The following is a 26,715-nucleotide window of genomic DNA, read 5'->3' on the forward strand; positions in this document are numbered from 1 at the left end:
GGGAACTCAGTTGTTTTGTGTCTTTCATACAAAATTGCAAATTCTTTCTTTTGAACAATGCATTCCTTGTTTATGTTTAAGAAATCAATAGGCCCAGTATTCTTTGATCCTTTTACCAAGAGTTTGGAATGGTGGGGAAATTTAAACTAAACTGCAGGAAAGTAGGAGAATTCAGAAAGAATGAGCTCTTGCAAAGGGGGGAATAAATAGGCAGGAGAAGCTAACGAGGCAGGTGGTGGAGGCAAAGAGCATAAATGACTTCAACATCTCACTTCCCTCCTGGAAAAGGAGGAAACTGTGGGGCGGGGATTCAGTGAAAAATGTGGATTCTGGGATTGTTGACTTACTGAGGCTTCCTGTTAATGTGAAGGTGGGAGCCTGGGAAGAGGCAAAAATAATTCTCCAAGGGGTTGTATGTGAGAAACATTGGAGCAAATCATCATTGAAATTAAATCTTCATACTTCCATTGGTAATGTTACTTCTCTGTCCGCCTGCTCACTTTGCTGATGGCACATATCACCTTGGTTCCGTCAGGGAGGGTCCCAGGGGAGAGCTCAAAAGTGGGCAGCATGCTTCCTTTCTCAGTGCCTGGAGCATCCTGGACAAAGGAAGCATGTAGCTGAGATTAGAGTACCCTCTTGGGGCAAGGTATCTCTCAGGTTTCATCGAGAGGAAGACTCAGGCAGGTGACACTGTCCCAGTCTGGCATAGAGGGACGAAGTTGAAAAACTGACATTGCACACATTTGGATTCAGGGACGTAGAGACTGGTCCTATCAAGGAGTTGGCTAGCTGGCTGGAGAATTTCCTTTGCAGTGCCTTCTCCAACCTACTGCTTTGAATACTCTTTTTGTACTTCTCAGTTGTTTGATCTGTTTTTTCAGACACTTAAGGATCTGTGCAACAAGTCTCCCTGTAAGAACAAAGGCACATGCATCCAGAGGGGAACTCAGTCTCAATGCATCTGTCCATCTGGTTGGACTGGTGCCTATTGTGACGTGCCCAACGTCTCCTGTCAGGTGGCTGCTTCACAGAGGGGTAAGTAGTGCTCTTCTGTGCTTGTAGCAAACAGTAGTTCTCAAAGTATTGTCATTGCGGATCTCCCCTCCTGAGATGCATTTGGAATCTGGGACTTGTTGGCCCTTATCAGGCCACAGAGAAGCAGTATTAAGCTGTGGAAGGCTCTATGTGAGGTTTTATAAGGAGATATGGCCCCCAGACACCCTCTGTCCCTTCCACCTATTGAAGCATTAAGTCCAAACTCCCTCTGATTCCTTCAGTTTGTTTACTGAACACTTTTCTTCTCCCTAGTTAGGGACTAGTTCTCAGGGAAAGCTACAACAGCTCACACTACTCTAAGTCTGTGTTCAGGGTTTCAGTAATCTCTGTTCTGTAAGGGCTGCTCCTTTGAATGGTGTTGGGCTAATTTGTTTTTGTGCCCTTCTGGTGAATCCCCAAAAGACCAAGTTGAAACCCTGCCCTCCTTGCAGATGAGAGGTCTGTTACACATCTGATGCCTTAAATATGTGGTTAAGTGATATTGGTCAGTAGATGCTTCATCTGCCTACAACTTTTGGGCCCATACTCCATTACCGAATTCAAATGATGCAGATGGAAAAAACCTCATGTAAATGGAATGTGCTGCAGAGTCTTCCTAGAAGAGTCTTTTTGGAACAAATCCAAGGCGGGGTCCAAGAATGTCTGGAAGAGGCATTCTCAATACAAGGGGTGAGAAGGGCTTCTCCAGCAGGTGATGAGGATGGGGTGGAAACCAGTCTTTGCAAACTTAGGTTTATGTACATTTCAGATGCAGAGACTCACCAAGTGGTAAATTATCTAGTGATATGAATAAAAGTATCCAAGCTGGCATTGTTAGTCATTGTCTGCCATGGGGCTAGTGGCAGTGTCCTGTCCAGAATCAGGGTGATTCTTTGTCAGGGTGAACAGTCTTGTTTTAAAGAATAGTTCCTGGTATAGAAGTTTTGTGTAGGTTGGGTCTAGCTGTAAGTATTCCCAGGTGAACTCGCGACTATGTGGGCACTTGGGAGCTTTTTTTCTGAAATGTTACTTTGAGATGGCTGCTTACTTTGCTTAATTAATTTTTATTCTAGGAGTCCCCGTAGACCAATTGTGTCAGCATTCCGGCATTTGCTTTAATGTGGGAAACAGTCATCGCTGCCAGTGCCGCATGGGCTACACTGGCAGTTACTGTGAAGAGCAGTTGGACGAATGCACCTCCAATCCATGCCAGAATGGTGCCACCTGCAGTGACTATCTCGGGGGATATCGGTGTGAGGTAAAGCTGGATGATGCACAAGGGACAAAAGGAAGATGCTTAGCTCTTACTCACCTCCATTTTCATTGTACAAATCTTCACTCACATCCTATCATTTTTACTGTGATCTGTTTCCCATAATGGTTACCAGGTCCTTTGCAAGTGTATCTGATCATTTTCCAAACAACACTGAGACCTGGGGCATGTCTACACTTGCCATTTAAAGTGGCAAAAGTCCCTTTTTTGCTCAAAAACCATGAGAGCATCTACACTTGCCAGTGACTTTTTGCAGTGAAACTCAGAAGTTTCACTACAAAAAGAAAACCACCTCCAGGAGAGGTGTACAGCTCTTACCGGTGATGCTTTTGTGGTGATGTGCAAGTGAAGACACATTCTTCCTGTTTGCACAGCTTTTAGCCTCCAGAAGATATCCCACAGTGCCTAGGTGACCACTCTGGCCAGTAGCTCTGCTGCTAGGTAAACAGACATCCACCCCTCCCCCTGTAAAGCCCCGGGAACTTTGAAACTCCCCTTCCTGTTTTCTTGGCAAGTGCTCACTTATCTGGCCAGGTGACAATGCCTGCTCCAGAGAGCAAAGGATCCCCTGCCTGGAGCCATGCTGAGCTGCTGGAGCTGATCAGTGTTTGGGGAGAGGAGACTGTGCAGGGATCCAGCATGTCCCGCGATCACACCCCCGCCCCCTCTTCCCACAAGACCCATCGTCAAACTGGAGAGAGCTGCACTCTGCCCTAGAGTGCAGCTCTCATCAGCGATGGAAGTGCTGCTAATGTAAATGCTCTCTGATGCCTGAGGAATTAAGTGAGTACACAAACCAGTGCTTTACTTTCACCGGTTCCCTATCACCAGTGAAACTTACAGTGCAAAAACTTTGCAAGTGTAGACATACCCTTACTCAAGTTGTGTTTGGTATGCACAAGACATACCCAAGACAATTACCTGAACTATAAGCAATTAAAGAGCAGTGTGTGTCCCCTCATAGGGTAGAGGAAGGTGTTGGGCCCTTTCTCCTTCTAGGGGAGAGTAAGTGCCATGTTAATGACATTTTCCGATTATATTTAACGGGAAGAGTTCTATGTACCAGTTAATCAAAGTCCAAAGAGCTCTAAAGCTATTAGAAATGTGGTCAAACAGCAAAACAAGGTTTGATGTGGGGAAAAACACAGCTAATACATCTGAAAATAAGTTGAAACTTGGATACTGGCAGGGAGGGAGGCAACACTTCAGAAGGACCTTCCGGCAGTATTCAGTATAAGGCGATATGGTAGCTAGTTACTAAAATGTTATGCCCCCAGAGGCATGGATTTCTTCACCTCTCCCATCCCTAACTTTTGTGATTACATGAAAAGAAACTAGAACATATTACGAAATTTCCTATACTCATCTTGCTAGGGAAGTGGGGTTCACTTGCTTCCCAGGTTGGGAAGTGCCTCCAAGTGCTCTCCCTGACCTCTATGGCCAATATACAGGGCTGTGTAGATTGATTCCAGAGGTTATTGTGTCCAACCCTCATTCCCAGGCCCTTGAGAATGGTGGTACATGCAGGATCTTGGAGGCACGTTTCCTGAGGGGTTTGCATTTACATAACACTTAAAACACAAGTCAACTTCTACAGCAGCTGAATCTAATCAGGAGTTCCATGGGTGTCATGTGAGATTCTTGTATGCAATGTAGTTGTAGCAGTGTCAGACCCTGGATATTAGAGAGACAAGGTGTGGGAGGTAATATCTTTTATTGGACCTGAAGAAGAGCTCTCAAAAGCTTGTCTCTCTCACCAACGGAAGCTGGTCCAATAAAAGATATCGCCTCACCTACCTTGCCTCTCTCATGTGCATTCTGTAAGCTGTCCACAGGAACAAGATCATTCGCTTTCAGACATTCAGTGGGGAGTTCAATAGTTCCTTGGTCACATTCTGTGCTTGGTTACCTCTGCTGTCCCACTGAAATAATTGATGTTGCACAGCAACAGATGAGGGCAGCATTTGGCCCACAGAGTATTTTGTCCTGTTTTAGCCTAGGGTATGTCAGTCTCAGAGTATGCTACCGTGTTCATTCTGGGTGAAGATTATTTACACTTGTTTGGTTTTTATACCGATAGTGTGCGCCAGGATACCAAGGAGTCAACTGTGAGTATGAAGTGGATGAATGCCAGTTTCAGCCCTGCCAGAATGGAGGAACCTGCATTGATCTTGTCAATCATTTCATGTGCTCCTGTCCACCAGGAACTCGGGGTAGGAAATTCAGCAATTATGTAAAAGAGTCACTTTCTGTTCTGGTAGACTGGCTTTAATGCCATAGAGTCCCCAGGGCTTATTGTACTTCCTCCTGAAGAGGGCTGTCAAGTCAAGCGCTCTGAGTGCCTGAGAGAGACACACATCTTCCCTGTTACCTTTAAAAAAGGAACTGGATAAATTATAACATCAGGACTATTTTAACCAGGATGGTATTAGCTGTGTAAAAAGTGTGTTTAGTGCTTGCATAACTCCAGTGTCCTTTCTTCTTCAAGTTCTTAAGATTTCAGCCTCCACTTAACCTCAGTCGTGGAATCCTTTTTGGGAAGGAAGTTTGAACAAAACTGGTCTAACTTGTTCCACTGCAACCAGACTGATTTTGATTACCCCATCGTCATCTAATAGTTGGCAAGCTTGTATATTTCAGTGATGGTGATTCCATAACCTCCATTGATAGTGTGTTTGATATAACGTTTGCTCAATTTAATCTCCATTTTCCCTGCTGTACATTAAGCTACTACTGTTAGTTTTGCCATAGTAGATATAGATAAAGGTGTTATAAAGTGCACATGGGATCAAATGTTTTCACTAGTCAGCAAATATTTATCTCTGCTTAGTCATTTTCCAAACTAAACATGCCCAGTTCATTCAGCTTTTCTGCATAGATTTTGTTTCCCAAACCAGTTTTAAACTTTTTATCTTCCTCTGAATCTTCTTCAGTTTCTTTTCTGAAATGTGATGCCCTTACTGGAGCACAGTTCTCCAGGTAAGGCCAAATTTGTGCCAGGTAGAGCTGAATAGATGACTCAGACCTTAAACAGGATTATATAACTACATAAACCACTTGCTGTGTGTTATTAAACTCTACTCCAACTCAGATCACACACTAGTATGAGTGCCCAGCAAGGATCCCCAGTCTAGATAATCACTTATTCCTATGTGAACCACTTTATATTTTTATTTAATTCCATTTATTGTTTTCAGCCCATTACTCCAGTTCAAAGATCATTTTGCATTTCAATCCTATACACCTAAGTATTAGGCTATGTTGGCATAACTTATGTCGCTCAGGGGTGTGAAAAAACACCCTCCCCCCACGCGTGACATAAGTTACACCGACATAAGCAATCGTGTACACGGCACTGTGTCGGCGAAAGAGTTTCTGCTGCTCATGGAAGTGGTTTTATTCTGCTGATGGGAGAACTCTCTACCATTGGCAGAGAGCATCTTCATCAGATGTTGTCATAAACATACAGCTAAGGGTATCATAAAATCCCTCCTTACCTGTAAAGGGTTAAGAAGCTCAGGTAACCTGGTTGGCACCTGACCAAAAGGACCAATAAGGGGAGAAGATACTTTCAGATCTGTGGGGGAAGGTTTTTTCTTTGTTCTCTTTGTTGGTTCTATCCGGTCAGCGAGGAATCAGGACAGGGAAAATACATCTCCCAAAGCCCTACTTGAATTAAGCATCTACATTACAAAAATTGTAAGTAAAGCAAGGAAATGCGTTAGTTTATTTTTTGTTTTAGCTTGTGAATTTTTCCTGTGCTAGAGGGAGGTTTATCCCTGTTTTTTGTAACTTTTAAGTTTTGCCTACAGGGAAATCCTCTGTTTTTTTAAATCTTATTACCCTGTAAAATTACCTTCCATCCCGATTTTACAGAGGTGCTTCTTTTACTTTTTTTTCTTTATAATAAAGTTCTGTTTTTTAAGAATCTGATTGGGTTTTTAGTGTCCTATAAATCTAAGGGTCTGGTTTGTGCTCACCTTGTTTATTTTTCAAGCCTCCCCAAGAAAGGGGGTGTAGGCTTGGGAGGATATTTTGTACGAATAGGAACTCCAAGTGGTCCTTTCCCTGATTCTTTGTCTAAATCACTTGGTGGTGGCAGCATACCTCAGTCCAAAGACAAACCGAGATTTGTGGAAGTTGGGGAAGTTTTTAACCTAAGCTGGTAGAAATAAGCTTAGGGGTGTTTTTCATGCAGGTCCCCACATCTGTACCCTAGAGTTCAGAGTGGGGAGGGAACCTTGACAGATGTGCTACAGCGGTGCAGCTGTATCGCTGCTACAGCTCTGTACATATAGACATGGCCTTTGTCTGCCTGTCTAGATACTTAGAGAGACAAGGTGGGGGAGATAATATCTTTGATTGGACCAACTTCTGTTGGAGAGAGATGCTTTTGAGCTACACAGAGCTCTTCTTCAGGTCTGGGAAAGGTACTCAGGCCACATGAGCACTTATGTCAGCAAAATTTGTCACTCGGGGGTGCACCGACATAAGCATTCGTGTGCACAGCGCTATGTTGGCGGGAGAGCATCACCCTCTTTCCTTATACTGAAATAATTCTTTAGAGCAGACCTGCCCTTTATCGTCAGAAGCTCAGCTTTCATTCAGAGTTGCTGGTACAACGTATGTATAGATACCAGCTGTTTTCAAGCCTTGCTTTTTGGACATTGTGTATCTGAGTTCATACACATTCTCTTGGAGTTCTTTAACTTGCAGATGCTGCTGAGTGGCTAATCCTGAGGAAAATGTCCAAAGGAAAATGAGTTCTGAGCTCAAAGGAATGAGTTCAGAGGCACACAACCTTAGACCCAGGCAGGCTGTTTGTTGAGCGATGCCATGCAGAGACAGCCCCCTTTGTGAGGATCTTTTACAGATCCACTGAGGTCTGGTCCACCAGGTTTGCGTTAGAGACAGTCCCAGTCACGAGCTTTTGGGCTTCGCAGAGCGCTCTGGGCATCTTCCGGCGACCCTCATTTACAATTTAATTGCAAATTAAGGGCCCAGTGCAGCAGTGCACTCTGGCTTCTTTGTGCTGTTCTGATAAGTCAGATTTGCAGCTGCTTTCTGTTATTTGACCAATACACTGCAGCTACTTTTCACTGCTCCAGTGGGGCTCAAATCTGCTGCTGTAACTGAATCTATCCCCAAAAGTTAAATGGAAAAAAATGTAAGGTTGCTACTACTGAACCCATTAGAGAGTACATGGTAGAATTCTTTTTTTTTTTTCTCTTTTTTCTTTTTTTTTTTTTTTTTTAAAGTCTTCATATATTGAACGTCCCTAAAGGAAATTCTTAAACAAAATTGCATTATAGTAGAGTTAAGGTTTAACAACATACTACTTCCGTTCTGGCTTCTTCTTTGTCACCTGTTTTTCAAAACATAGCTTTCAATACAAGCTTGCATATGAGAGCAGACATTTCTTGCCCCATTAACTTCTTCCCCTGTGAAGGGTATGCAGCATTAACTACATTGTTGAAGTGCTAGGGAGGAAAGAATTCTTGTGGATTCTGTTTGTTTGTGTTCCTATCACAGTTTCTTTCACCTAGGCTCTTTGGCTTCCTTCATCACCACTGTTCGTTCTCTCATCCTTTCATGCCTCTTGCAACAGGTACTAATACATCATATCAAACCAGGTTTTTGCTAGGGTCACAAGTTTAATGGATAAAAGCGGGGCATGCATGCTAGTTATATGAGTAAAATGGTCCATGTTGGAAGGAATAGCCAAATTCCCAAATAAAAACTGGGATGCTGGCTGGCCTTGGGGTCTTATAGTGGATAACAAATGAGTCAGTAATATCAGGGTGTTACAAAAGAGCAAAGATTCTAGTGAGTTACATAAATTGGAGTATTCTGTGTAAAGCATGAGGAAAATATGGTTCAACTGGATTAGTTACGGGTTGGTTCTTCAGCTGAATCCTATATCTTATTATCTGAGGCAGAACCAGTAATGGATTTAGTACACTTTCCCTACAGTGTCTGACCCTCAGATAGAATAGGTTAAACAGAACAAGCTGCTGAGGGGAACTTATGGAACTACCATCCCTAGCAATGTCCAAGGCTTGTCCTAGATGCCCAGCAGTGGTGCCCTGCCAGTCGTGAGTCTGTATTCTATCCACAGACACTTCTGTCAACTTGTTCCATTGCTGATGATTTGAAGTATGTTGATCCAAACTCTCGTCATCAGGTTTCAGGGTTACCATCAAACTAAATTAATATTGGTAGTTTTTAGCCTTTCAAGTGACAATACAGAACTGTCTGGCAGTTTCAGCAAACAATCGCTTTGAAAGATAATTCCTCAACCATAGGACTAAATCAAATTTTCTAAAAAATATATAAACCCTAAATTAAACGAAAGCCACTGAGACCTGGCTCAATCTAACCCACACATTCATTGGGGATGATCTGAGGCTGAAGTAAATGCATTGGGCAGGGATCCTAACCGAGGTGAATCTGGTATTAAATGGAAGGTCGACTTTGGTAACTTAATTAACTGTAAGAAATGAGGCCGTGATGCCTGAGGGTTTGGTTTCTCTCACTTGTTTTAACAGGCCATCTTTGTGAGGAGAACATTGATGACTGTGCTTCAGATCTGGGAGGACCCCTTTGCTTTAATGGAGGACAGTGCATTGATCAAATTGGGGGCTACAGGTGCCACTGTCTCCCAGGCTTTGCAGGCGAGCGCTGCGAGGGGGATATTAATGAGTGCCTTTCCAACCCTTGTAGCCCTCATGGTAGCCTAGACTGCATTCAGCTGGTCAATGATTATACATGCGTATGCCGCAGTGCCTTCACTGGTGAGTATCTGGAAATGCTATCCCAGTTTCCCATTGACTTGATCAAAACATTATCCTTATTGTCCTGCCCTTCTCTAGGAGTTGATAGGTTATCCGGTCCATTTCCGTGACAATCCATGATTGTTCACCCCACAGACTTCTGCTGTTTTAGCCAGTCTGGTTTTAAGATCTTAGAGCAATGGGACTTCCGTAAATACCGCTGGAGAGAATTCCACAGCCTGATACGCTTCACTGCCAGGAAGTTCTTTCCTGATATTCATCTTTCCTGATATTCATCTCATCTATCCTAATCTCATATTCCTAGTTTTTCCCAATTCATTACCCTAAATCCTTTCCCTCCTTAGTGTTTACAATTATCTGAGGGGTGCACAACTCTCATTTCTACTTCTCTGAACACTGCCATCTTAAACAAGCCATACATATTTAACTTTCTCCATAAATCGCTCCATCCAAATCCATGATCAAATTTTTTGCCCTTTTCTTGACTGCTGCCAATTCTTTGATACCATTTTGGTGATATGGCCAGAATTGAATGTGGAACACGAGCTACGTTGTACCGCTAGGTACTGTCCAGAGGGCGTTCTGCAGCTCCACCCCAGGTGCCACAGTTCAGGGACACTTAGAATCACAGAGTGAATGACGCTTGCGGATTGGTGGAGGATCTTTTGTCAGTGTCTCTTCTTGAAAAATAAAGGGAGGATTGAGCAGCCATTTGATTTTAACTGTGTGTGCTCTCCTTCCCTTGTGTGTCTGCTTCTCAGGTCGTCGCTGTGAGACCGTAACAGATGTGTGTCCCCAGCAGCCTTGTCAGAATGGTGGTACTTGTGCTGTTGCCAGTCACGTGCCTGATGGGTTCATCTGCCAGTGTCCTCCAGTAAGTGCCATGCCCTTACACGGCATGTTTTAGCTCAGACATCCCCACATTTTCTGGCTTTATTGTACAGTAAGTCCCGGTGGCAGCAGGTAGTGAGCCCCGTCAGTTAGCGTCCGCTCATGAGCAGCGCAAAGATCCTCAAAGCATCCATCAAACTGCTTATTCTTTGAGTATGGCGAGCACTGATCCCTGCTGTAGGGGAAGTGTGCACCCTCTGAACTTTGTGGGAAGCTGTGTCCATTGGAGCTGCACTAGCATCCATGTGCCTCCCAGCTGAGCATAGGCGTGCAGCCCCACCCACCAGTCAGTTCCTTCTGGATGCCACAGGTGGTAAGCTGAGATTTGCCATTCCCATCCCGAGCAGTACCCTTCTGAGAAAGCTTAGCCAACTTCTCTGTCCTAAAGATAGTTTTAGACATTTAGTGTTAGGTTTTTTGCTGCTCCGTTGAGTACTTGTTTACACAGAACTCCACTAAGCCCTTTTCATGAATAAAAAACAAAAGAAAATGTGTTCCAGCTTGTCAAAACCAGGTACACACGCAACTCCATTCAGTGATCAATCCTGGGAAATGTCATCCCCAAAGGTGTGAAAATTCTTGACAATTATCATCTTATGAGAAAATGAGATTCTGATGGAGATTGTCTTGCAACCTTAACTATAGCACATGCACTTCAAGGGTGCACTATGGACTTGTAAGGCAAGGCCAGATAGATAAGCTTCTTGGTGTAGGGACCAGTTCCTTAGTGGGCTTTCTGCTCAAAGTCCTGGAGGTTCCAGGAACCAGTGTGTCTGTGGTTAGATCTAGGAAAGCTCCACAAGTTCCTGGGGTAGGGATACAGGAGTTGACATGGGGGTTGGGTCTGTGAAATAGATAAACTCATGTTTGTGCACCCTTGTGCATGACATAACCAAAATCTCTTCACCAGCCCTAAGAACATTAATCAGTCTGATCTCCCCACTTTTCTCATAGGGTTATTCTGGGTTTAAATGTGAGTTTGGCAGCCACAGTGCCTGTGGGCAAGTGAAATGCAAGAAAGGGGAGCAATGCATCCAGACATCCTCTGGGCCCCGATGTTACTGCCCAAAGCTCTCAGCTGGCACGGCATGCCAGACTGGTACAGGCTGTGCCAGTGCGCCGTGCCAGAATGGTGGAAGCTGCTATCCCAGGACTCAGCCACCTTACTACTACTGCCAGTGTCCAGATCAGTCTGAAGGCAGCCAGTGTGAACACTCAGTGCGCCCCAGCCAACAGCCTCTGGGCTGTCTGGGCCAACACTGTGCAGAAAGAGCAAAAGATGGCTACTGCGACGAGGACTGTAACACGCACGCCTGCCAGTGGGATGGAGGTGACTGTTCCCTGACAGTGGAGGATCCCTGGGCCAAATGCTCTTCCTCGCTGAACTGCTGGCAGCACTTCAATGGCCAGTGCGACGAGCTCTGTAACACACCCGAGTGCCTTTTCGACAACTTCAGGTGTCAGCAGAATAGCAAGCTATGCAAGTAAGGCCTGCTCCTGACTGCTGAGATCTCTGTAACTAACACAAAGTTCTCGCTAGTGCTTCTAACAGCTTGAATGCTTGGCCTGTGCTGCCTCTCCCCCCGCAGCCCTGGGAAGGGCGCGTGTTCTCTGCACCCTCGCTAGGCCCCCCGCATCAAAGAACTCTCCCTCTCTCATCTGTTTTTCAGCTTTCTTTGGAAATAACTTTTGGAAGATGTGTGTTTACGGGCAAAGTTACATAGTCTGCTCAGTGACACCGCATGCAAAGCAGCTTACTGAACATAGTGCAAAGTCTGCACCTCTCTCCTACTTCCCAAAGAAACTCAAACTAGAGCAAACCCCTCCAACCAGAGCAGAGTGTTTCTTGAGGTCCTGGGGAAAATGAACTTATAGGTGTCTTTTCGTGTTCTGACTCCTACCCCATACAAACTTGGCACAGGAGTGAGACCCACAGCTGAACTCCTGGGGTGCTCCTTTCTAATCACTAGCAGGCAGCAGGTGCTGCAGCTTTGCCATGGTAACCAGTCGCTTGATCCCCATGCTGGGTGCAGGACCGTTTACTGGACTGAGCAATTCTCTCCCTTTAACGAAACCAGATGACCTACAGGTATTACATCTCCTCCACCCACTCAGAACCAGAGTTGGGGCCAGCTTCACCCCAGAGGTGAAATACCTCACCCGATATGCCACAGCCCCTCCAGTCTTCTCCTCAATCTGAACCCAGACTGGAGTTGATTAGCTAGTGGGGAAAGGTTTGTATCCTCTTCTGCAGGCCCCAGACTAGAGGTATAATGAAACACTGGTGTGCTGCTGTTTGTAACCCCATGCCCCTCTCCTAGGTATGATAAGTACTGTGCAGATCACTATGCAGACAGGCGCTGTGACCAGGGCTGTAACAGTGAGGAGTGTGGCTGGGATGGCCTGGACTGCGCTGGTGACAAAGCTGAGAAACTGGCAGAAGGGACCCTTATTATTGTGGTATTGATGCCCCCCGATCAGCTGCTCAGTGATGCCCGCAGTTTCCTGCGGACTTTAGGATCCCTTCTTCATACCAACCTGAGAATAAAACTGGACTCCCAGGGAAACCCCATGGTGTACCCGTACTATGGGGAGAGCCTGGCATCACGGAGTCGGCGATCGCTCTCGGGCACTCGCAAGCCCAGAGAACTTGAACAGGAGGTCATTGGGTGAGTGAATTCCTTTATGCATCACTAGTGAGACTGTATTGATAGGTACTGTGGGTGTGAGGTGTGCTCAGATGTATGCAGTATTTGTGGCCTAAAATATGTCTATGTTCTGCCACAGGAGAAGTATAAAACTATGGAGATCATTGGAGATCTAAATACAATGCTAGGCTGGAAGAATTAACCTGGGAGACTAAATTTTAACTTAGGGATGCACCATTTAGAAGGACCAATTCTCTCTTCCTTTGCTTACTTCTCTGCACTTTAATTCTGTTCCTGCAGCACAAAGGTGTTCCTGGAAATTGACAATCGCCAATGTATTGAAGATTCAGACCAGTGCTTTAAGAGCACAGAAGCCGCTGCAGCTCTCTTAGCAGCTCAGGCCATCAAGGGCATGCTGCCCTACCCCTTTGTGTCTGTCCAAAGTAAGTAACGTTGGAAGAGATGGGGGATATGTCTGGCTCATGAAAGAAGTAAATGCTTGATTTAATGTATGAAATGGCACGTTTTAATTGTTGATTAGCACTTCAACACCTGCCTGCACCTTACTGTTCAAATACAGCTTCTTGAATCCTGCAAAAAACTTAGTCATATTGCGGGCTAATTTACTGACCCCCCCCCCCCCCCTTACAGGTATGTGTGGCCATTATGTGCATGTGTGGTACACTTCATGTGATGAATTTTTTTTACATTTTATAGTGTGGAGTGTAAAACGAGTTGTAAAATGCATATGTGGAGGTGATAAGTTGCAGAGCCTTGTGAGAGATTTGTCACACACCTTTGACCATCACATCTGTCTGCTAGAACTCATTCAAACATTCCAACCCCCCTGAGCTGATATTTAAATAGGCGCCTTTAATAAAAATTCAGCCTGCCAGAAATTTCCTCTTCTCCAAATCAGAATTTCCCTAGATTCCACCAGAACCTGAGCCCTAGTTACAAGATTCAGCACTTGACCAGAAACAACTTCTTTATACCTAGTAGTGTTGTGACTTTAAAATCTGATCTCTCAAACTTGATTTGGGAATAGATATCTTGAACCAGATGAGCAAAGAACAGGATCTTTTTAAAAAGAACAGGATCTTCGTCAAAACAACTGAGTGCACCTATTGAAGATCTTGTTCATGAAGCCGTGTGCAGCTTGTTCATGAACTCCAAGCAGTGTTACACTTCTTCAGAATTTGCTTTCTGCAGCCCTACAACCTTTTAAAACGCACTCTGAAAAACATATAACAAAGGCTAGACGATAGAATGAAAGTGCTGTGTTCATTGTACAGTTATACTGGCTTGTCAGAACTTACTGTGCATAGCCAGAGTCTGAACTTCCTAAGGCCTTGGCGTCCTTTGTTCTAAACCCACTGTGAAGTAGAGAAAAATCACTGCCTTCATGAAGAAGGAAACCCTATGTACAAAAAGAGCAAAGGAGGATTGAAGGCTGCTCTCCAAAAAAGCACTTACCTTGCTGTATTTTAATTGGGATTTTTAGGTGAACCATGGCTACCAAAGAAAACCCAGTTGCTTTACCTACTTGCTGTGGCAGCTGTGATCATCCTTTTCATCCTGTTGTTGGGTGTGCTTGTGGCAAAGAGAAAGCGCAAGCATGGCTCCCTCTGGCTTCCGGAGGGTTTTGTTCTACGCCGGGACCCCAGTAACCACAAGCGCAGAGAGCCAGTTGGGGAAGATGCAGTTGGACTGAAGTAAGTCTCTACTGGGTCATTGAATGCCTTTATGCTAATGCATGCTAGGTTTTTGGGAGCCAACCAAACCACCATGTAGTGCATAAGTCCCTAATTAAAGGTACTTAAAACTTTGGGGGGTGGGGTGAATTTACATGTCAGTCTAAAATTTCTCATGCTTTTTCTCTGTTCAGATGTTCAGGTGAGATGGTCTTTCATTTGATAACTCATATAATGTCACAGATGGAAGTCCCAGCCCATGGATAAATTTAAAACTAGATTGCATAAAGCACCAGAAAACCCACTGTAGGTAACAGTCTTGCACTACACTCTAGGGGATAAACTAGATGTTACCTATCAGGGTTGGTGTCTGACTCTGTGAATTTTAAATCATGAAGCGTGATTGTGCATCAACAAAAAAAATCATAGCCTAGCCCCTATTCTGGCCTTTTCCAAATGGCATGAATAACTGAGGAAAGTCTTATTCTGTGTGGCTTCTCTGTGCACCATAATCCCTGCTTACAAGCCCCATGTGGGTTTTAGGCCCTCGGCCTTAAAAGTGCTTGCTTTTACCTCCCAAAATGGAAGAAACATGTCACGTTCTCAGTGGGCAAGAAATGAACAGTGCAAGATCCTTCCCTGCACACTGGGTATTGACATGGTGCGTGGAAGCGATTGTGACTCATCTGTTGCAGGAGTATCCATATCTGGGCAAATGGCTCATAAGAGCTCAGTCGGTAGTCAGCAGGGTAGTTCACACTGCTGCAGGAGACCTGCACCACCTTCAGATCTGAAGTTAAATCTGCATTCATCCCATTTTACATCCTACCCCTCATAAGGGCCACTCTGGATTCCACCAGGTCTCCAGCCTGCTTGCTGCAGGACAATTTCTGAGATCTCATCCCTGGCTAGATGGCAAAAAGCCTTTACCAGTCTCCAGTTCAATGGAAGTCTGTTATGCAAGGCTATGGATGCCACCTTTGCAAGGGTGATTAAATCAGATGTAAAGAGTGTTTAAAGTTTATCTAGGAGAGTATTTCCCACTTAGCAGGTCAGGCTCCCTCTGTCCCAGTCATGTTATTCTCCATACTACCAGGTCCACAGTCCTCCCTGCCTCATCCATCTGGGCAGTCTCTGACACAGTCCTTTTCAATCCACCTTCTCCTAAGGGGGTAATATCTTCTTACACAGCCCTCCTCATGGCATCAACAGGAAGCCCTTTGCCTCCTTTTGGCCATGGGCCTCCCATGTTCCTTCCCTTGCTTAGCCGCTTCCCCGGGGCCAGTCTTGACGCCACAGCTGAGGTCCGGACACTCCCTTCGCAGGTGCACCTGTTGCTCACAGGCCCAACACGCCCATCCCTTCCTTGTTCTCCCCACAGGTGGGGCTCTCCTGGGTCCTACCTTCCTCCTGTTCTCTGGGTGAGGTTTCAGTCCCCTATCCCTGTAGGGGCACTCTGCCTTCCAGTGTACTTGTTGCCCACAGGCATAGAATCCTCCTAGCCTCCTGTTCCAGGTGCCTTGCATCCCCTCTTGCTCCGTGCAGTTTCTATGGACTCCCCTTCGCAACAACTTGAATAGGTTCAGCTGCTGCTCTGCTAACTGGGTCATAGGTCTGCAGGTACTCTTGTGCCTCCCATTGTCTCTGTTGGGTTTCGAGTACCTGGAGCAGCAGGACTTGAAGCTGCCCTTGCTGCTTTTTGGCCCCTTTTCGCAGGGGCATGGACTTTGAAGTCCAGTCTAGGAGGGTATATAAGCCCTAAGCAAAACATGCTTCCACATATTGCATCTCCATTGTGTCTCCACCTCCACTGTCTCTCAAATAGTCTCTGCAATCTCTGTGATGGGCAATTGTCCCCGCAGCCTCTATCCTTCCCTTATATCAGGGGTGACCATCTGCCCACATTCTCCACCACGTGTGACAGGGTGTGACTCACCAGTCTGACACCGCCTGCTGGCCGTCCCAGGGATCAGCACTGCTAGCCAGTGTGCCCTCTTTCTGTGGTGCCTCACATACTGTCACTTCTGCTTCTGGACCCATGTCGCTCCAAGGACCACGGCATCCTCTTCAGGACACAGCCCTCCGGTTGTGCCATACACTGTGCTCCCCATTCTGGGGGACAGTACCACAGTTTGACTGTCCAGCCACTTCCTCAGTGGCGAGTGGGGGAGGGACCCACTACTCCAATTCCCCACCCAGGGACCCTATAGATGGCAGTCACATGCTGCATCCCTTCCAACCTCTTAGTCTACTTCCCTGGCCACTTCCCCGCAGCCCAGCACTATCTTCGTCCTTACCTCAGGGCCTCAGCAGGCTAGCAGTCAGCCAGGAGCTTGCTCTCACTCCCCTTATCTTGTCCAAAGTGCTAGCTTTTTTTCCTCCTGCAAGGCAGCCAATTCTCCCTCCTTGAGCTCCAGGGAGCAACTGAACTTGCTTTCTGCCCTGCAGCTCTTCTTATATGGGCCTGTCCGGCCCTGATTGGCTGCTTTCTGAACAGCCCCTCTCCTATTGTCTGCTTTCCACACAGCCTCCCTAGGGCTCCATTAACCCCTTACCAGCCAGTGTGAGGCAGATGCCCCGTCACACATACACACAACTAGTTAAATTTAGAGTGTTAGTGATCCCGCTCTCACTTTGTCAGTCTGCAATGTGACACACATTCTCCCATTTATTTAGGAATCTGTCTGTTCAAGCTACAGAGGGTAATTTGACTGACTGCAGTCCCAGCGAGCACTGGACTGGCAATGGAGGACCTCTGCCTAAGAGAGCAAAGGTAAGAGGTGCTAGGCATTGAACACTGCCTTCTAACCACTGAGACTCTTCTTGTTCTACCTGGGATAAGGTTTGGTACTTCTGTAACATGCCCCTCCCCCAAAATACCCCCTTAATCCTGAACATCTAAAAACCTTCTAAAAGTTAACACTGTCCAAACCGCAAATCTTAAAATCAGGGTAACTGCTCCAGTGCAGAACAGGAACAAAATCACTTCATGCCAGAGCCCCTTCCTGTACAGACCTCCAGACTCTAAAGGAGAAAAGAGAAGCTTTGGCAATGCTAATCTCTTTGTAAATCCAGGTCAGTTCTTGCACAGTGGGAACTTCAACTTCAAGAATGCCACGCTGTGTAAATGGAGACGCTTGTTTTAAAAACCAGTGTTGAAAGTGTCTGCTGCTATTTGACTGGGTTTTGAAATAAACTTTTATTTTCCCTGTGCAGGCTGAAGACCAAGCTTTGCTGTCAGATGGAGAGGAGCAGGTAGATCAGCGCCAGTGGACACAGCAACATCTAGAAGCAGCTGACATCTGTAGGACCCCATCTCTAGCCCTTACACCACCGCAGGAGGATCAGGAAGTGGATGGGCTGGATGTCAATGTCAGAGGTCCAGGTCAGTCTGGAGTAAACTGTAGCACTATGAAAAGAGAACTCTCCCCGGGGCTCCTGCCAGCTTCTCCCAACATTAGAACAACCACACCTAAAACAGTGAGAACTTGTAGTCCTCATGCAGGGTAAAGATGCAGAACATGCAGAGACACCAGCAAAATTACACAAAGTTTGACCAAGAGCTAAGGCTAGAGAGAGAGAGACCTACTATGCAGTCTAGAAAAAAGACTCCGGGAAGACAGACTCGTGGTCTGCATTGCTTGGAGTATAGCGTGAAATAAAGGAAGGGAATTGACAGTATCAGAAAATGGTAGGACAAGGAACAATACATAAAGACAGTCTAGGAAGTCCATTAAGGCACTAAAACTCCCAGAGGCGGTGGTCAAGGTACCATTGCAGCAGAGATGAAGGATGAATTGCTATCCTGGAAATAACCAAGAGTGGTGGCGCTGGAACCCTTTAATAGTGGGGGTGCTAAAAGCCAGCCCCCTTACCCCTGTCGGCGTGCTCTCCCCGGCTGGGGCTGGGAGCAGTGCCGTGTCTCCAGGAGGTGGGGGACCCGGACAGGGGTAAGGGGGCAAAGGCTGGGGACGGGCACAGGGCCAGGAGTGGAGCCCTGGGCATGGGGCCTGCAGCCAGGACCCTGCATGTGGGGCCAGTAGCAGAGCCCCAGCTGTGGGGTCAGCGGCTAGGACCCTGGGAGCAGAGCCCCAGGAGCTATGTGCGTGGGCACAGGGCCAGTGGCCAGGGAGCGGGGCCAGCACCCCAAGAGCAGAGCCCTGGGAGGGGGACCCCAGGCACATGGCCAGCAGCCGGGAAGCAGGGCTGGCAGCCGGGACCCAAGCCCAGGGCTGGGGAGTGGAGGCCTGGGTGTGGGGCTACTGGCCCCACGTAACACCTGGGGGTGCTGTAGCATCCCCTGCACCCCTAGTTTCTGCGCCTATGACCAAGAGCTCATCTAGTCTGGTAGCGGTGTTACTGCACTGATCTGTGCCAGCAGTTGCTGAGAGGCTGTTGAGCAGGGTTATACTCCACAAGAGCATGTAGTCTGCGTAGAAGTTGGGGGGAGGATTTCCTTCTGACATTAGAGCATGAGTTTATACCATTAATCTGCACAAACAAGAAGACATCTACTTAACAAGCAGCCTTGGTCAGCTGTGTGTATATGACATTCTGCTGTCTCCTAGGGACAGAGGAATAATATTACAGCTGATACTGTAGTGGTCTTATGTTCTCTGATATGTCCTCACCTTGAGAACTGAGATCAGTTTTGGTCACCATAACTCAGACAGCCCTTGTGACTTTCATCTTTTCTGTTACTGGCAGTCTCCTAACTAGAGCATCAAGTGATCACTTAAGTTTAGGAAGAAACTTTCCCCTTATGCTCCAGTATTTCCCGGTTGACTAGATGCACTGGGAGTGTTCTGCTGGCCTTTGAAGTGGTTAGTTGAAGCTCTCTCATCAGCTTGCATGGCCCTGTGTGATCTGTTCTATGCTGAAGTGATTCCTGGGAGCAAGAGAATTGGCTCTGACTTTTATTCTGGCTAGTACAGCACTAAAGATCATTTTCATTCGTATACTGTAATATCTGCGGCATGTTCTGGGACGTTCTTACTCAGGGCCTGGTCCAGTTTTCTCATCCAAATGTATGGAAATCTTTTCATCAATTGTAATGATTATTGGATCCCCCTTCTTTTATTGCTGTTGTAACATCATCATATTTCCTTTCTGACCCCCGTGATAGCTACTAAGTGGGAAACAGTTATGAGCAGGAAAGTTTCCTTGGTGAGCATGGGGCCTAAACAATCAGATTCTGCAGTCTCTAAGCTTTCATTTGAACTAAGTTCCTAGCCCTGTGGTTGGGAAGAAAGCCTTCCAAATGTGAACAGCATAACACAGCGCGAACAGGTAAAAGGGAGCTGCATGCACCGACGTGGAAGGAAGGGATTGTCACTGGCCCAGTGCAAGTGCACAGAAGGAGAGGATCTATGGTGCTAGGAACAGGCACAATCTGCTTTCCTTTGCTGTTATGCAGGTGTTACCATTCAAACTTCTCTTCTGTTGCAGATGGGTGCACTCCACTCATGTTGGCATCTCTCCGTGTGGGCAGCTCTGACGAAGATGAAGAAATGGAAGATTCTTCAGCAAATATAATAACAGACTTGATTTATCAAGGTGCCAACCTGCAAGCCCAAACAGACCGTACTGGGGAGATGGCACTGCATTTAGCAGCCCGCTATTCAAGAGCAGATGCAGCAAAACGCTTACTAGACGCTGGTGCTGATGCTAATGCACGAGACAACATGGGCCGGTCTCCCCTTCATGCAGCTGTGGCAGCCGATGCACAGGGTGTCTTCCAGGTAAACCATTTAAGGAATCCCTTTTAGGACACTAGCTGAGATAGTGGCGTTAGGCAACTGCAATGCATGGCACATCTGCCTGCCCACCCAGAAGGATGCATCTGGGCATGTACTGTGTCCTTGGCCATGCTGCTCTCAGACTGTGAGCAATGCATTGGACCAAGGGTAAAAGGATGAAGGTTCTTTGTAGGTCTAGTTTTTTCTGATATTAGTAACTCAGGATTCCACACACACGTAATTATGTTGCACGTAATTATTCAGTTTTCACTTGCTTTTTTGTTAATATCTTGCCTATTCTGAGTCCTCATATTTCAGCCCTGATATTGCTACATGAATACAACATTTCTCTGAAGTTTCTCATTAATTCTCAGTCTTATTTCTTAATGGAATTGAAAAATCACCCTTCCCCTGTGCCTCAGATCCTGATCCGTAACAGAGTGACGGACCTGGATGTGCGGATGAACGATGGCACAACCCCACTAATTCTGGCTGCCCGACTGGCTGTGGAAGGAATGGTGGCCGAGCTGATCAACTGTCAGGCTGATGTCAATGCAGTGGATGATCATGGTATTGCGGGGCCTTGGGGGTTGAGGGCTTCTGTATTCAGACCATTTCTCAGGGTGTAGAATGGGAACAAAGCGCTAAAACCTGCACTGTTGATAACACTGGAGCTAGAAGAATAAACAGGGTAGAGGGTATCCTGTACAGGTGGGTTTTGTAGTGATTAAGTGCAGCACACTGCAGAATGACTGGCCAACATAGGGTGGGTTGTTTGGAGATGCCTGAAATGTATGGAGGAGAGTTGTGCGGGGGGACAGTGGTGACGGTTGTGCTGAGACTTTCTGCAGCATCTCACAAGCGTACAGAACATGAGACTCCTAGAGAGACTGTCCCATTGCATGTAGTGAGATGGAGTCTCATGGGAGGTTGGACTGAGACTTTCTGCAACGCGCCTGGCGGTTCTGGGTGTCATGGAGGGAGCCTGCTAGGACTTTCTGCAGCTTTGTGGGGACAGATGGGTGTATCACAGGTGGTCATACCAAGGTGTAGCACATCATGGAGGCTGCAGGGCTGACTACTGTACTGGGAAGATTTGTAGGTTGCCAGGCTCAGCTGTTCCCTGGGCATGCTGTATTACACCTCTCCCACTTTGCTCATTGGTTTATTGCTGAAGGGACTGAATTTCCCCATAGGTAAATCTGCTCTTCACTGGGCTGCTGCTGTTAACAATGTGGAGGCAACATTAGTGCTGCTGAAAAACGGAGCCAACAGAGACATGCAGGACAACAAGGTACAGCTGTGTATGCTCAGTAGGGGTGTCCCTTCACACATGGTCTGCACCGCTGGTCACTCAGCCCCGTCTCTCTCCAACTAGCTCCATGCTTTGCAGCTGGGCTGTTGCCGTTGGAAATGATTTAGGCCAAGATTTTTCAAAACTAGGTGCTTGAAGCAAGGCTTCTAAATCTACACTTAGGAATTAAGTGACCTGACTCTTCAAAAGTGCCATGTACCCAGAAGCTCTTATTGGCCTCAAGTCCCACTTCTCACTCCCCCTTAGCCAGGACTCAGACTGGTTCACAGGTGAGCCCAGGTCTCCCACATTCCAGTAGTGTCTAACGACAGGCCATTCTTTCAGCTGGGGGCTCATTTCTTTCCCACACAAGCCTTTGCTGACTGTATTCTTGTTTGGTTCCCTTCTCACTCCCCTGTTTCCAATGCAGGGAGTTTATTTCTCCCATAGTTCACTGAGCAGTCCCTCCTGAAGCCGTGCTGGCTAGTTCCTCTCAGTGGAATTGTAGTGCATTTTGTGTGTGGAGTATTCCAACTCTGTTCCCCACTCACAGATTGCAGTTCCTCCTATTGCCCCTTGCTCAGTCGACATTGTTTCCCCTAGATCCACAGTAATCACAAAAGCTATTGAGATGTCTCCTCTTTGTGTTTTCAGGAGGAGACACCGCTTTTCCTGGCAGCACGGGAAGGGAGTTTTGAAGCAGCTAAAATCCTGTTGGACCATTTTGCCAATCGAGACATCACAGACCACATGGATCGCCTTCCCCGAGATGTGGCACAGGACCGGATGCACCATGACATTGTGCACCTTCTGAATGAGTACAACCTGACCCATAGCCCTTCTGGGCATCCTGGCACCATGCTGAGCTCAGCCCTCTCGCCAGTGATCTGTGGCCCAAATAGATCCTTCCTCAATTTGAAACATGCTTCCTTAAGCAAGAAGCCAAGAAAAACAAGTGCCAAGGGCCTGGTGCCCACCAATCTCTCCAAGGATGCAAAGAGGAAGGGGAAGAAATCTGTGAGTGAAAGCAAGGGGCATTTTTCTGAGAGCTCAGTGACCCTCTCACCAGTTGATTCCCTGGAATCCCCCCATGCTTTTGTATCTGAACCAACACCGTCTCCCGTGATGCCATCACCAGGGGTTTTACCTTCGTCCCCACACACGCAGCACACTGCCACATCAGTACAGGCTGCACACACCATGTCCTTCTCCAACCTCCATGAGCAGCAGCCCCTGGGATGTGGATCCAGCACTATGCTTCCTTCAGTCAGCCAGCTGCTTTCTCAGCACAGAATCACCCCTCCAAACTGTGGGCTCGATCGGCTCAGGCCGGTTAACATTTCTGCTGAATGGATGAGTCGTATGGAAATGAATGAATCACAGTATAATGAGATGTTTGGCATGGTCCCCCAGGTAGTGCATTCTCACCCCAGCATGCCTCAGCAGAGTGGCATGATTCAAACGGATGTGAAGCACGGCGGAGTCTCCAGAGTGTCACTGCCACCTATTATGACTTTCCAGCTGGTTCCCAAAGGTGGCATAAACCAGCAGGCAATGCCCCAGCAGGCACAGGTAAACTGTGCTCAGAATATAGCTGGTCCTCTTAGTTCCATGTACCAGGTACCAGATCTAGCTCAGTTGCCAAGTGCCTCCTTTCCCATGGCAGTGATTCCTCAGCAGGATGGACAAGTAGCTCAGACAAACCTCCCAGCCTATCACCAGTTTCAGAGCTCAGTGGGAAAGTACCCCACGCCGCCATCTCAGCACAGCTACTCCTCCTCTGCCACAGAGAGGACTCCCAGCCATACCAGGCACTTGCCAGGGGAACACCCATATCTGACTCCATCACCTGAGTCACCTGATCAATGGTCAAGCTCGTCCCCACACTCTGCCTCAGATTGGTCTGATGTGGCCACCAGCCCCAGCCTCGGCAGCAACCAGCGAGGGCCTGCAGCACATATGTCAGAGCAGCAGCGGAGCAACATGCAGGTTTATGCCTGAAGAGGTTAAAATGGCTGCTGAAGCTGAGCTGACTGCGGTTCCCATGACAGTCACCCAGGATGGAAATGAAGAACCATTTTAGTGTTCAAAAGTCTGAATGCGCCCATCCACCACCCGCCTTCCGTTGGAAGAACTGTGATTGCTGTAGGTTTTACGCTTCCCGAATCAGAGAAGCTGGGGATGGGGAAGATGTGTTGGCCCACCTCTAGCCAGTTCCCCAGGGACTAGTGCGTGATTGCTCTCTATATGATATTCTCTAGACTTTGTCCAGTCTGCTTTTAAACTTATTCCGCCACTTTCTTTGAGAGACTGTTGCTCAGCTTAATCCTTCTTCTGGTTACAGCTTCCTCATAGTCAACCTCAAATAACTGTAATTTTACCCTATTGCTCTTCTGACACCCCCTTGGTACCATCCCAGATTCTTCCCTTTTCCCCACAACTACTGGTTCTGACTGTGATCTGAGCTGTCACCCTCCCATGGCTCCCCTAGACCAATGTCCTGAACTCCTCCTGTCCATTAACCAAATCGCCGCCATAGACATGAGGACAACTGTCTAGAGCCACCTCCCGCCACTGCCTAGCTCTTCCCTAATGCAGTGCCTAGGCCCTCCTGAACCCTTGCCTACAGGAGTGCTTGTACAATGTTGACTCTTCCAGCAGGCAGCCCCTGACTTATTCTCAGACAAGTCTACATGGCATTCTCCTCCTCTGAATACCTGGTCAGACTTCTACCTCAGCTTCTACCCTCCATGCTCCCACCTTGCACAGACAAGTCAGACCCCTCCTTCACACTACTCTGCCGTGAATGCCAGGGCTCAGGGCCGGCCCACAGAGGCACCTTTTCTCAAAGAGGAAACTGCCCAGAAAAGAAGCCGTAGTTCAGGAAAACCCTCAGCTTAAGCATGAGGAAGTTTCCTGACCCCACACCAAAAATTCCTGATCCCATTACACAGTATCACAGCTAAGAGTCAAATGTGTTTGACTGTGGTGCTCTCGAGTCCTGCAGGTTGGGTGCTGTGTCTCTCTGTGCTGTATCATGAGGTGGCTAGGTTGTAATCATGTATATGCAGCATTTTTGTCCTTTTGTACCATTCACCTGTGTTAATGTGACCCTCAATCCTGGGGATAGGGCATATTGACCCTTTTATGCCCTTTGGAGGTGATCAGAACAGCCTAATATAGTGCTGTCCACTAGAAGGCAAGAATGCTAGAGTCTTCTTCCTAGGCTTTAGTTAGTTGCACCTCATCTAAAATTGGAAGTTGGTTAAGTTGGAGACCAAATAGTTCAGAAACCATCATCTGAAACATCTGAGCAGATGGATTCATTGATTCTGCAATATGCTTCAGCACATACCAAAACTGCACACTTGTGATGCTGTTGCCCGTGTGATCCCACAAGACAAGTAGGAATTATACTGCAGCTTCCTCTAAATTTTTAGTGGGTTTGCAAAACCCAGCTTTCATCGAGCCTTAACTGGACAACAGAGCTGCTTCTCCTCTTGTCCAGATCTCTGTACTGCCCTGTGAGAACACTTCCCTGCAGGGTTCTGGACAAGTCAAGGGTAGAAGTGTAAATTCCTAGAAGTCGCATTAATTCTACCTCTTCAGGAGATCCCTGCAAATGAACATTCCAAAGAGATTTTTGAGCACTATTTTGCTGCCAACAAAAGATAGGGAGTCTGCTCCTCTCTGAGCAGCAGTTACTGCACATTTTACCAGGTACAGTATTTCGAGTGATACTTTTGTCCTAGTAAAGTTAGGAGCACAATGCATTTTCTTTTGATTTTTGACTCAAAGGTACATGAAGGCAGGGCCCTGGCAGGAATCATTCCGTGGGCCACCTTTCTGGGCTGAAGTTGCTGATTCTTTTGTTTAATGCTTTTTGACGCACACAGCCTCTCTTCCCCGCCCACACTGAGGTGTGTACTGTGAAGGAGATAGAACTCAGCCTTTTGGGGGCTTGGGACTGAAATAATCAAGGATTGCTTAAATAAATGCCAAAGAAACCAAGGGCTTTTGCCTTTTAGCCCTAAATAACCCCAAGTGCCTTTTAAACTTTGGCAGCCATTTCAAGACAGGTATGTTCTTTGCATCTGGTGTGTTCGAACGATGTCCCTTTCTGCCTCTTTTATACTTCTGGTAAAGCTGAGATCTCCTTAAGGTGGTATTTTATCTCATAAGCAGTAACCATTCACACAGCAGCATTTTCCTACAGTAATAACAGGAAAATATGTGCTTATTTTTACATTTTAAAAAAAAGTCTATTATGAAAATAATTGCTACAAAATGTATAAGCATTTTTTATCCCCAAAATAAAGAGTATATGTCCAGTGTCTGCGTACCGGTGTTTTCACTCGTTGCCATAGCTGCGAGCTGCCACTCTGCCCAAACTTATACATGGTCTCACTTGGCCAATTCTGCATGGTGTCCCCTACACCTCCATCTCGGGCCAGGGCACAAAGAGCCCACCCAGTATTCAGTGTTCACTCCTCCCCTGATGAAACCCTTATCCCCTCCTAAGGGGGAGGAAATCTCCAAGGTTCCCGTCAGACTTCTCCCAGACTGGTGTTAGGAAGGGCACCACCATCACTGCACAACAGACCCTGTGGCCAGTACCCAAACCCTACAGATCCCCAGCCAGGGATTGGCAGGAAACTAGGCCCATCCATTCCCAACCACCCTGGTGTCAGCTGCACTTGGGATCCCCCTTAAAAAAGGGCTTCTGTCCTGGATGGGGTGTCCTATGACACGTCTCAGGGGTACCCAGGGTTGTGAGGCACCTCACCACCACCTGCCCTTGGCATGAGGGCATCATGTCTATGCCTACTGTGGATCAGCTCCCTGAAAACGCCAGCCTCTGGCAGCACCAGCACTGCCTGCCAGGCCTCTGCAGGCCTCGCTCTCTGTACAGGTTAGCGATAGGTACACGCCATCCCCAAGCATCCCTCTGCGGTGCCCAGCCCCCGATTCACTGAACATACACAGAGCTCTGATTCTCTCCTCCCAAAGGAACAGCACACACCAGCTTACTAGATTCAACTCAGGATCCCCGCTCTGCTTAACACACAGCTTGCTCGCTGTCTCTCTCGCACGCGCGGTCTCTCTCTCTAGTGAAAACAAGAATCAGTTTATCAACAGACAGTCAAGTGAACGTGGGTAAGAATATTGGAAACAAATGGCTACATATAAAACACAATTATAATATGCTTTCTAAAGCCTAAACGTAATTCTCAAAACATTCCCCTGCCTCCGGTGGGATCGTTTACCCCAACTCCTTTTCCCAGCATTTTCAACTAGGATGGCTGAGATCTCCCTTTCATAAGATTAAGCTCACTGGCAGCCTG

General features: G+C 46.9%; 1 protein-coding gene across 2 annotated transcripts in view; it reads left to right on the plus strand.

Annotated features, from left to right (window-relative positions):
* The window catches only part of NOTCH2 (notch receptor 2), a 133,101-nt gene extending 108,102 nt beyond the window's left edge, over positions 1–24,999 (plus strand). The window contains exons 19-33 of one of the 2 annotated variants that reach the window (XM_073356269.2): positions 885–1,038; positions 2,112–2,296; positions 4,392–4,524; positions 8,860–9,105; positions 9,867–9,979; positions 10,951–11,480; positions 12,318–12,665; positions 12,945–13,087; positions 14,149–14,359; positions 17,015–17,111; positions 17,555–17,723; positions 19,787–20,079; positions 20,499–20,646; positions 21,273–21,370; positions 22,025–24,999. In XM_073356269.2, the coding sequence (XP_073212370.2) occupies positions 885–1,038; positions 2,112–2,296; positions 4,392–4,524; positions 8,860–9,105; positions 9,867–9,979; positions 10,951–11,480; positions 12,318–12,665; positions 12,945–13,087; positions 14,149–14,359; positions 17,015–17,111; positions 17,555–17,723; positions 19,787–20,079; positions 20,499–20,646; positions 21,273–21,370; positions 22,025–23,371 (4,215 nt within the window). In that variant the 3' untranslated portion in view covers positions 23,372–24,999. Of the gene's footprint in view, positions 1–884; positions 1,039–2,111; positions 2,297–4,391; positions 4,525–8,859; positions 9,106–9,866; positions 9,980–10,950; positions 11,481–12,317; positions 12,666–12,944; positions 13,088–14,148; positions 14,360–17,014; positions 17,112–17,554; positions 17,724–19,786; positions 20,080–20,498; positions 20,647–21,272; positions 21,371–22,024 lie in introns of those variants that run through there. The other variant, XM_073356270.2, reaches the window with a different exon arrangement.
* Positions 25,000–26,715: the final 1,716 nt, after the last annotated feature.

This window comes from Lepidochelys kempii, chromosome 8, assembly GCF_965140285.1.
Source record: "Lepidochelys kempii isolate rLepKem1 chromosome 8, rLepKem1.hap1, whole genome shotgun sequence".
NCBI lineage: Eukaryota > Metazoa > Chordata > Testudines > Cheloniidae > Lepidochelys > Lepidochelys kempii.